Here is a 12,248-nt window from a genome sequence, read left to right as displayed (position 1 = left end):
TTTGTGAAAATTTAATTAAATAGCTCCATAAATGCTTGGTAAGCTGAGATCACATTGCTCTCTTTATATACCTTTTCAAAGGAAACCTTCTCCATCATTACTTTAAATGTTGATCTATTACTTAGATTGAAATTTCTATAAGTGACTACAGAGTTTTTGTTTTTTTCCTTGTGTCCATCTAAATGAACAATTTGAAAGATTGAAAAATGATCCGATATATTTGTGAATAAAATTTCTGATTTTGTTTCATAGTTGAAAATATTAAATAATATATTATCGATTAGTGTAGCAGATTTGTCTGTTACTCTGGTAGGTTTACTAATGGTGGGGTAAAAATAACTTGTATAGTTGTTTAGAAAATCTTCTGATGGAGGGTGGGTTTCGCTTTTAATATTAAATTAAAATAATATTGAAATCCCCACGTATATGGCCTGTTTTGCTTTCCTTATTTATAAGCTCCAAAGGGTTGATGAGATTTTTATAAAAATGAATAATGTCGGTATCTGGTGGTCGATAAATACTACCAATGACCATATTTTTGTTATTTTCGTAAGACAAAATTTTGATGAAGACCGATTCAATCTCTTCATCAGAATTTATAGAAAGGTCCTGTCTATTAACAAATTCAAAGTTTTGATGAACAAAAACTATGACTCCTCCTCCAGACCTGGACTGTCTGATGAAGTGAGTAGAGTTATATGATGGCAATTCATAAAAGCCTAGACCGAATCTTCAGTAAGCCATGTTTCAGTAAGAGCAATTATAGAAAACTCATGATTTAATGAAGATAAAAAATGTACCAACTGATCATAATTTTTAGGGAGACTGCAAAGTGCAAAACTGAAAATAAATTGCATTCAACTGGAAATGAATCCAGAAAGCAGTTAAATTTGGCTTCATTGTAGTATTCACAAGAGTATGAATTGTTAGTAGCTGAAAAAAAGTTAACATCGGGGTCAGAAAATTTATCATGACAATCAATTTCATGTCTACATTTTAAATGAAACCCCTTTTCACAAAGGGAACAGTGAATGCCTGAGCCCACAGACTTTTGGCATTTTAAACATATATATTTCTGACTTGTAAATTTGCAGGTAATGGTGATAAAACAAAGAATGTAAAATCAGCTTATCATATCTCAGGTAAGCAATGTCTCCTCTGTTTCTGGCCTCTTTCATTGCTGGGATCAGATCCTTGTGTTTCAGCCGAACAGCTTCTGAGAAGTCTTCGTTCACAAAAATGTTTGTCCCTTTGAGGTACTTAGCTTTCTTGAGAACAGCTAGCCTGTCCTTATGTCTGAGAAACGTAACCACTATTGGCCTTGTTTTTTCTCCCTGGCCAGGTGGATTCCCCGAGCGATAAACACGCTCTAGTTCTATGTGCTTGTGGTCTAGTTTAAATTTTTCTGTGATGGTTTTTCTGATCTTTGCCTCCGAGTCAGCCCACTTATCATGGACAGTCTCTGGAATTCCTTCGGAGATCATGTTGTTAAGGCTTGAGCTCATTGTTTTAATCACCATGTTTAGCTCTTTACACTGAATTGAGAAATTGTCAGAAAATGATTTCAGCTCATCTGCATCCTTCTGGGTGTATTGTAGACTGAATTTGAGGTCATATAGCTCCTTAAAGACCCTATCTAGTCTTTTGTTAAAGGAATCCATGATTATTTGGACAAAGCCTTTGTAAAAGAACTTCTTAGCTCACAACAAAGAGCAAATTGGCAGTTCAGTAAAGAAGTCCTCCCTGTGGGAATGGCCGACGACTGCTCACATTTCGATCAGCCACACTACTCAGTCATAAAATGTCCTGAATGTTCAACTGGTATGTAGACACCTAAACAGGTCCAATCAAAAATTACACAACCTGTGTATTTGTTCACCTTTATGATAGATCACTGACCTGCCTTTCCAGTTTGAGAATCCTTGGCTCTTGTGCGGTGGTGGAGTTTTCAACCGCTAGAATTCTAGCCTCTGCTTTATCTAGCCGCTTGCTAGCTAGTTAGTTAAGAACAAATTTCTATTTACAACCACAGCCTGGCAAGAGGGAGACTCTTGAATGGAGGGTGCGAGGGCTGGGTTGAGTTTGTCCCAGATATCAGATTTGGTCTGTTCGCCATCTTTTGTTCACTCTTCTGGCTTAGACGAGTTTTTTTGTCCCTATTCCTTTGGGATCTTGTCAAAAGACTGAGGCCATAGAACAGAATGTTCATACCTAAAGTTGCGATTACATGATCCTCATGTCCATGCTTTTTTATTTTTACCTGGAAGCCTTATTTCTATTACTACTACTGGTAATATTCCCAAAACAGGGAATTGTGTCCTTACTCTCATAAACTGTCATGGTAATCAGACATTGTTGAAGACCAGCGTTCTTATTGTCCTTTTATTGGATAAAACGGAATTGGCAGATCCTGTTTATTTAATTTTTTTTATTTTATTTTTCCTGTTAAACAGGAATGTGTTTTTCTTCTTGTCCTGCTCAGCTTTGATTTATTCCTTCCTATTTCCCCACTGCCCCATGACTTTTGTTGTCGCTAGAATGAGGTTCCTGTCTTGGTAAGTCTTTCCTCAAAGTGTCTCTCTGAGCATTCATACAGTATTTCAGTCTGCTCAGCCTGGCTTCTTGCCTTCACCCTCCAGAACAGAACTGTGCCAAGGCAACATAGCCGGATTAGAAGCCAAAAAAAATCAAAATATAGCCAATCTTGAAATTCAAAGCTCATAAATCTAACCCGTATAAATTGGGAATAGATCCTTGGGGATTCCTAAAGTCAAAGTTGGGTGAGGTATGGTTGGAATCAGCTGTGACTTAAAGCTCAGAGGATCTTGGTGTTTATTTGTCTGGCTAACCTTGTGCTTTCATTCTCTCACAGGATCCCCCGGGTCCAGAAGAGGAACCTACAGCCAAGGTAGACTGACTATTATGTCACTTTGTATCTTTAGCTCTTTTTATGCTCGGAAGATCAACAGAGCATGCTGTACTTTTCCAGCAGCAGTCAAAAAATTTTCTGCTAACTTCAAGAAGCTCTTGAAACCTCATCTCTTCCGAGAACACTTCCTCTTATAACACCTCTAACCCCTAACCTCTAACATGCACTTCCTGTGCTCTTCTTCTTCTATCCCCTACAATTGTCTTGTATTGATTGCACTTTTTTTTGTTAACTCTTACTTCCTTCCCTAGGTATTTACCCCATTGATGTGATATGTACTATGAGCTCTTACTAGTATGTACTGTCAGTTGTAGATCTGTATTTGATGCTCTGTTAATGATTGTATGTTGTTCCTCAAATGTAAGTCGCTTTGGATAAAAGCGTTTGCCAAATGAGGAAATGTAAAAGTCTATTGACTGCTGACCAGTATAACCATACTGAGAGTGAATATTGAATGTTGAATCATCAGGTGGACAGAAAAGAACTACGAGATGAGATGATAATGTTGCTCTACGTTATTTGCTAACACACTGACTGAAACAACATTTAAGGAGTTGCCAGTTAATTAGGTTCACCCTGTTTAAAACCCACCACTTGGTATCATGCTATACAATTCAAAAGCACTACAAACTACGTCCTCCAAAAGGACCAGATAGTTAAATTAAACCTCTCTAAAACAGTTTAAACAAAAACTGAACATTAAACCTTCATGAAGGTAGAATTTATTGCTGTTATAATAGACTGCATTAGTTAGGTATACCTAGTAGACTAGCAGTTGAGTGTATATCAAATATTGTTTTTTCAGCTTGTTCTGCTGCCCCCGAGTTGCCTAAATAACCAGTTAATGCAGCTTTAAGTAAAAGGAAAAACTGATCAGTTGCAGTTCCTTTAACTAAATCTTTATATTTGACCCATGTTTTTTTAGGTGAAATATAAAGTCAACTCCTAGTACGCCATTAAATATTTTATAGTCACTACAATAACTAATTCTACACCATTTTATTTTTAGCCATGCTAGCAGTGTGGCTCTTGGTATAGTAGTGTAGTTCAATTGGTCAGTCCACCACTGTGGTCCAGACTGAAATATGAAACAGACATTCATGGTCCCCAGAGCATGAATCTTACTCGCTTTGATGATCCCCTAACTTTTCCTCCAGCTCATAGATTGTCATTTTTGGTTAAGATTGACATATCTTTACAACTATTGGTTTGATTGGCATTGCCGTTGGATGACATAATATAATGAATCATCTTAGCCTAACTGTCTATACCTATAGAAAACAACTAGAAAAACCGCAGCCTGTCTGATCAGGGTTGGATGTCATCTGTGTAACACATCCACTGTTACACAGCTTTCGTTTGGAGTTTGGAGTTCTGGCCACCTGGAGAAAGCAAGACCTATATTTTTTTTTTATTTCACACACATAGATACCAAACACATTAAGGAAATCTAAAAAAGAAAAAGAAATCGAGAAAGAAGAAAGAAGCCTAGAATGGCTTAGATGAATAACCATACCCAGAAGACTTACATACAGTAAATAAAATACAAAATACAATATAAATACAAATACATTTTAAATATTAGTAATGGTAAACATAGCAAGTAATGATAAATATGAATACCCCCCCCCCCAAAAAAAAAAAATTAATTAATTAATTAATTAAAATATACATTTTCATTCCACAAGATATTTAATAGAAAACTGACCACGTGATGTTTTATACAGAGGAAGATGAAGATTCTTAGCTTGTCTAGTTGGATAATTCTGGAACTGTGAATTATTTACAAAATAATATCTAAACTTATGAGGTAAATCTGTATTCATGTATTTCACTTTAAAAACAAATGTACAGGTTTGAAGAATGTTGGTGTCAAAAACACCTTCAGTTTAAAAAAAAGAGGTAAACTTGGTACAACAGGTTTGGAAAGAGTTGCTAATCTAATAAACCTTTTCTGGAGCAGCAATACTTTTTCAAGATAAATTGGAAAAGTACTTGCCCATACAATATTACAATATGTTAAATAATGGATAAATTAAACTATAATATGACGTTAAGAAACATGTTATGTACAAAACTTATTTTTTTTCATAATCCCAAGAGATTTAGATCTTATTGCAGACAAAACCAACCTGTTCTCTCCAAGAGAGTTTATCGTCAATTCGAATATGAAATTACATTTTTTGATATTGAATGACAACTTATTTGTTTGAAACCATATACAGTAATTATAAAGATCATAATTTAGTTTTCTACAAAGAGCTGTTAGATCTCTATTTGAGGCTAAAAGGTTGGTGTTATCTGCAAACAGCAAAGGGAAAGTGGTTTTAGATGCAGCAAGATCATTTATATAAATAAGAAATAGTAAAGGTCCTAATATGGATCCTTGAGGTACACCATACATTATTTTATTACTTTTCGACTCTTGACCATTTATAAAAACATATTGCTCTCAATATAATATATATAACTGGCCTGTTAACAAGATAGTTAACAGGCCACTTATAAACTTCACCATGAAATCCTTATCTACTGTATATATTTTTGAAAGCAAAATAGCATGGTTATCAGTGTCAAATGCTTGGGAAAGATCTAAAAATATACTTATTGCATACTCATTATTATCTAAAGCTGTATTCTATCAGGAAGTTCTAAAAGTGCCGTATAAGTAGACTGATTTTTCCAGAATCCATATTGATGATTGCATACCTATATTCACTCTTTCAGCTAGTTTTTGATCTCTAAAGAAATGCTCCATTTTGTTCACCAGCTAATTGCTAGCTGTGTCTGTCTGCTGTTTGGTGGTGAGCAGGTAGTGTACAGTGGGCTTTATCAGAGCAGACAGATAAAAAAAAAAGGCCCTGGCCACTATTTGATAATTTACGATATATAAGTGGAAGTAGGAAGAGAATACATTAATGGAAAATAAACAATAAAAGATGTGTTTGTTTGCCTCTCTATGTATTACTGCTACATTATTTGTGCTCTGCTGTGTTTATCTTCCAGAACAGTCTATCAGAATGTTCATCCGAGGCCGGCCGATAACCATGTATGTCCCTTCTAAAATCCAGAACTATGAAGACCTGAAAATGGAGCTGCCCTCTGAAAGGCTGGAGCTGGACTGGGTGTATCCTTCTAGAATGCCAGAGCAGAGTTCAGCCTTGTTCACAAGTATTAAGGTTATGTTACATTCAGATGGTACTGATTTCACTGGGTGGTCATTTTCCTGGATTCAAGCCACACTGTCTGTATTGGAAAGTATTTCTCTAATAGTCTAGTGTCTGTGAGAGCAGCATCAACCTCAGATAAACTGTTAGCTGTGAAACTAGGTTGCATTTGATTAGCAGGACAGTTCACAAAACTAAAAGTGTCATTATTTATTATAAGTCAGTGAAAAAAATCATATAAACTTAAATTTTCAGATGCAGAATAGTCGATAACTCAGTTTTCATTGTTGTTGAATGAAATGGACTAATAATTAACATGAATGTCACCTTGACCATGTCGTGCCAGCTATGGTTACCGGGGACGGGACTGCCGGGCCAACCTGTTCTTCCTTCCGACGGGAGAGGCAGTGTACTTCATCGCCTGTGTTGTTGTGCTTTACCACATCAACAACCGCACACAACGCCACTATTGCAAACACACAGACTGCGTCCGTTGGTCAGTTGAAGAGAATTTACTGTATCCTCTGCATCCATAGATGAGATAAAATTAAACTTAGCAATAGATTAACATTATTGAGAAACACACATGTCGACTTACTGAGAAAGAGACAGGAACCGCTGGACTGGTGTTTAGCCTAGAATAACCTAAAGACTGGAAAAAGGAGGAAGTAGCTAGCCTGGCTATGGTATGGTATATATAAGTGAATCAAAACTACCAATATCTACAAAGCTCACCTTCTGTATCTGGCAATCCTCACTACGTATAGCCAGAGATTCCGCATAGAAAGACACTAATGTTTTTCAAGAAATAATTCCATTATGTTGTGCACCTCATAGTTGATTTATGTGTGTACAAACGAGGTACAGAGTGTTAATCATTGAGCTTTAGAGATGTTGGTTCAGGTTTTGCCAAGCACTGACACAGGAATAAAGGGATTTGGACCCAAGCACAATACACACGGCGGAGCAATTGCCACTTCTGGTGTTTAATATGAGGTGAGGCGAAGGTCAAAACCAAGTAAGCAGTCCAAAACACCAGCAAACAAATCCATAAGGTATAGACAAAAATCCACTGTCCAAAATCCACAAAATATTCAGAAACACAGGTAAGAAATACTCAAGACAGGCAGGGAAACTCGACAAACTCACAAAGAATGGAGAAATCAGCTCTGAACAAAGAACACAGACTTAACTTTACAAGAGGGAGTAAACGAGTCACAGGTGGGAAGTGTCAGGGAAGAGTAAAGCAATAAAACCTACAGGGAGGGAACTGACCAGAAATGAGAGGAGAGGAAAATACTAATAATAATAAATGACACAACAACACAGAGACCAAAGACCACTGAGACAGAAGGTGAAATACACCTATGGTGACCATACGTCCTCTTTATCCCGGATATGTCATCTTTTTGGGACAATAAAAATGGTCCGGCCAAGATTTCTAAATCTCCCGAAATGTCCAGGATTCAGCTTCTGCTTTCTGTAGTAGGCATTCATTGTGTGCCTTTTTGCATTGTTTTGACTTTTCTCTTTGGGTCCCACCTTCTCGCATGCCACCATTGGTCTAAACTGCATCTCAATCATTTCCCTCAGTACCAAAGCAACAGCCACGAAACAGAGCAGCTGCTTGCTTGTCAACTGGGTCACATGACGCCTGAACAGCGTAAAAATGCCTTAATGCAGTGCTTGAAGTGGAGCGGTACTCATTGGTACACAGTACCGGCACTTCTTACAAGCTACTAACTAACTGGACTAACTGGAATGAATATAATAGTAGTGGTAAGCTATATAGTATACTATAATCTGAAATTATAATGAATACACTCATATTAGCTAATTAACTAATTAAACCTTAACAAGACAGAAAATGTGTGTTATTTGTGAATCAGTAGTGAATCATCCTCCAGATGGATAGAGGTCCTGCTGTACACATTATCACGGTGCCACCAATTACTTGATGAATCCCCCCCAGCCCCAACCTTCCACCCACTGCGGGTGTCCCTCCATCTCCTGCTGCCACTGTTATGCAAAACAAAATATGGTCACCCTAAATATACCAAGACACAAAAGGAAGGGCTTTTCCAAAATAACAACCGCAAATACCAAACAAACCCCCCAAAAGACCAGAACCATGACTGTTGGTAGGTGTATTTTTTCATTTGAACTGACGGAGGCAGACTTGCTGTTTCCCTGTGCTTCCAGGGTTTGTGGTAAGCTAGGCTAGAAACAGGGCTCAGACGTTTCCCATGGACAATTGACTGGCTCCATGGCAAATTATTTCTTGTTTATATGACCCAAAGCACCCCATTCTTTTTTGGATGTATCCAGGGGCGCCGCCAGGAATATTGGGCCCCATGACAAAAAAATCAAATTGGGCCCACTCTGCGCAGCTGTTGTCACCACATCTCTAGGACCTAACTGTCCCACCAAAAGCTTTACATAACTCTCATTAAAGGCTTGCAACTGTCTTGGTTCAATACTATTACTAGCACAATATTTACTTTGCTTTTTACTTTTACATGCAAGTCTGCATACAGCAGTTCACTATTTGATGCAAGATTAAAAGCCAATATAAAAAAATGTCCTTAAGGCAATCTTTTACAGTCTCAGTGTATTTTTGTTGTAAAATTAAGAGATAAAATTCTCTTAACATTAATACCCACAGTATGTCTACATGCCATTTAACAGCCATAATTCAATCTAAATGAACATATCAAACTGGATTATTTTAATATTCTCTGTAATTTACATGCAGGATGATAAGCTATTCACAGTTTCCAACTGTCCAGCATCCAGTACAGACAGGAGGTTTATTTCATAATGACCATTATGTAAGAAAATAATTTGTGTTTGAATTTTTTGTGGTTGTGGTAAAGAGCGAGAGACAGAAATCCCTACAGACTCCCTGGAATGATGCTAACTGTCATGTCATTAACACCATGTTGCTCCTCAGATTCACTGGGACAGGGAGGCTACAGCTATGGGGAGACTTGGGTGCTGCATCTGTTGTTAGTCTGCTAAAAGGGGCAGGGACAATGATTTAATATGAATATCTTGCTAAATGTTTCCCTGCACTAATTAAATGTTGATGAAATGTAGGCTAACAGTAGTCTGTAGCTAGCTAGCTTATTTCACTGTGGACATTAAGCCAACAGGTTAACTCCACTCACAGACTAAATACTGCCCACCTGTCTTGGTGAAAAACTGGATTGAGATTGACATCCTTTCCTTTGTCTTTCCTGGATAACATTGTGATCACTGTATTTATGGTGTACCTACTGACTGCAGGTTACCCGTGGGGTCTTAAAAGTATTTAAAAAGTCTTAAATTTCATATTCCAAAAATAAGGCCTTAATTATAAGTAATAAGTATTAAATTTCGTTTACCACGGTCTTAATTTTTTTCTTGTCCTTTCGTAGGATTAAATAAATGCCATAACGTCATAAGTAAATACTTGTGTGTGTGTGAGAGACTCATAGGTGAGACTCCATGATATTCTCCGTCTCTTGTGACTCTGATGTTACGCTCTGGACTGTGGTTGTTAGGAAAGAAAACAAAACTTCTCTGACGTGCTACTAACAAGCTAACGCTAGCTGGTTCCCTGAGAATGGGCAAGTGTCAGAAAGTCAGAAAGTCAGAAAGCCAGAGATGTGGACAAGTTGGCTGACGAGGCTGAGGGCAGTGCCGCTGAGGTTAGCGCAACATGAAACGAGCGCTAATCAAACAGCGGAGCTGGAAGACCCGCTGCAGGTCACTGGTCAGTTAATGTTACAACAGCAACGGAGAGACAGGTGTGTATGAGACGAGGACGGTGTCTGTGTGTCTTCGTTGCGCCACTGCTGTAGAGTAAAGTTATGTGAATGGAAACATCCAACTAACGTTAACGCACATTAAACTTACATCACCCAAACCGGAGCCCTTATCCCTACTGCCTTCAAGACAACACTATATAACACTGTATTTCAAGCAGCCTTAGATGCAAACACAGAAAAGAATTATTAATCACTGAAGCAATTGGCATATTATGTTACATTACATTACCTTATCTAGCCAAGGTGTAACTAATTGCAACAAGTCATACCACACAATTTGTTTGTATTTTTGACATTTCATAGTTGTCATTTACACTGTGGATACTGGGGACATGTCTCCATCGCTTTTTTAAAAGAATTTCTTAAATATGTTCTGAATAAGAAAACATGCAATGCAATTTAAAGAAAAGAAAAAGTTTCTTAAGCTAAAAAAACAAACTGCTGATTAAAATCTTCTGTTTGAATTGTCACCTGAATCATATTATATAAATAAAGACAATTCTACCATAAATTAATATAATTATATATATACACAATGATGATGGTTTATATAATGTATATTATTATTTTAGATTAGTTTTTACCAATTTTTTGGGGCCCCTGTCAGTCAGGGGCTCTTGGAATTATCCTAACTTTCCCCCCCTATACAGCGCCCCTGGATGTATCAATACATTCCTGGCCAGAACAGCGGCTCTATATGTCCTGTCAACATGATCCATATATCCACACAACACTGTCTCTGTAATCATTTACTGAAGTGTGTGTTTCAAAAACCTGTGGACAGGCAAAGATTTGTGTAAAATGTGTCCTATAACATGTACTGTATAGTACCACTGACATGCAAATTGATAGCATTTCTGTGTCATTACTCATGGTAATTTGAAATTAACATTATATATAAAAAATTATTAACATTATATGGCATGTCTATCTTGAACTTGACTATGCCATGAGCCTGTAACTAAAGGGTGTGAAAATTAAAATAGAAACTTGTTAGACCCATCTGAAATCTATTAAAAGATAATGAAACCTGTGAAAACATTTTAAAATTCATATAACCCTGTTAAGAGGTATCAACATGCTGCCCAACACTTTTATTGTGTGTACTGGAGAATTGGAAGAGATCAGCACGCTGGCATGTTACGACATGCCTCTAAACCACTTAAACCCCAACTGTACAAAATACCACTCAGCTCAAAGAACAGTTGTCATTTGATGTTTCTTTTGACAGCTAAGATAAAAAGGAAACCAGTTTCTATCAGGTCTCAGAGGCTGGGGACTTCCTCACTGCTTGGCATAATGCACCTTGCTAAGCCTCAGCTTAGTCCAAATACCATTTTCACAGCCTTTAGTGGAGTATATGGAAATGCAATGCCTGTTTTCTCAACAAATCATGCGTGCTCTGGAGGAATAAATGAGAAGGACTAGATATGCCAAATTTTACTAGTGTACTAAAAATGGCTTTGCTTTCTGGGCCCAGAAGCATAGGGAAATTGGATACAATTGTTGTTTTGGACACCAGCACTGTGGTTTGCATAAATGTGCCTTTTTGATACATAGAAAAATAACAGCAAGGGGTAATAAAACAGATATATTACTTTAATTCTTTAGGCACTTTTTATTTCTTTTGTTATGGACTCCAGCACATTGGTTTGAAATTAAACAGATTATAAAGTTCAAATGCTGTCTTCTGCTTGAAGGGCATTTTGGGGCAGCCTGATAATCAGAATGAGTTACCGTTTAGTTTTATTGCATTTATTCAGTCTGACATTGTGTTCACGTTGTATCCATCCCGACAACAACATTTTCATGTCATCTATCAAAGAAATGTGTTGTTTTGGGTTGAGTTGGTATTTTGGTTTCCTCACCACAGCTGGTACAGTTGCATCAATGTCTATGATTTTTGGCACTATGTGGTCGTATTTCTCTAGTAAGCAGCACACTGGTGAACATAGTGGAGCTTTTAGCAGCTGAAGAGTCTCAGGAGTTTCTGTCTATATATGTCAGTCTGTCTGTCTGATTACATACACTACTGGGCAATATGTTTAAATAGATTTTTGTTCAAAAGCGGCTTACAACCCATGTTGTTATTTAGTTAAATCCTTTTTGTTCTTCCCACAGTCTTACCCTCCATCCTGACAAGGTACGAGTGGCATCTGGCCAGACAGCAGGGGTGGATAAAGACGGCAAGGTGACCAGTCTGATGCACTCCTTTATAGACCTCTGGGCAAATGTTTTTTACATCTTTAAATGCTATATTCTCTATTTCTGTACACATAGGCATGCAACATCAATATAACAAGTCACTAGTTGTTGTAACATTTGTGTCTCTGTGTGTTA

The 12,248-nt window shown here is 37.3% G+C and overlaps 1 protein-coding gene across 2 annotated transcripts in view; it reads left to right on the top strand.

Moving 5' to 3' along the window:
* eml3 (EMAP like 3) overlaps window positions 1–12,248 on the top strand; it is a 68,497-nt gene that overhangs the window by 36,393 nt on the left and 19,856 nt on the right. For both annotated transcript variants that reach the window (XM_038731733.1, XM_038731732.1), the window contains 4 exons: window positions 2,873–2,908; window positions 5,936–6,056; window positions 6,443–6,592; window positions 12,030–12,099. In XM_038731733.1, the coding sequence (XP_038587661.1) occupies window positions 2,873–2,908; window positions 5,936–6,056; window positions 6,443–6,592; window positions 12,030–12,099 (377 nt within the window). The remainder of the gene's footprint in view (window positions 1–2,872; window positions 2,909–5,935; window positions 6,057–6,442; window positions 6,593–12,029; window positions 12,100–12,248) is intronic.

Source organism: Micropterus salmoides, unplaced genomic scaffold (assembly GCF_014851395.1).
Source record: "Micropterus salmoides isolate LMB-PRFRI ecotype aquatic unplaced genomic scaffold, ASM1485139v1 Ms_hic_scaffold_2, whole genome shotgun sequence".
Taxonomy (NCBI): Eukaryota; Metazoa; Chordata; class Actinopteri; order Centrarchiformes; family Centrarchidae; genus Micropterus; species Micropterus salmoides.
The sequence above is the reverse complement of the archived record's forward strand: the minus strand, read 5'-3'. Positions and strand labels throughout refer to the sequence as shown.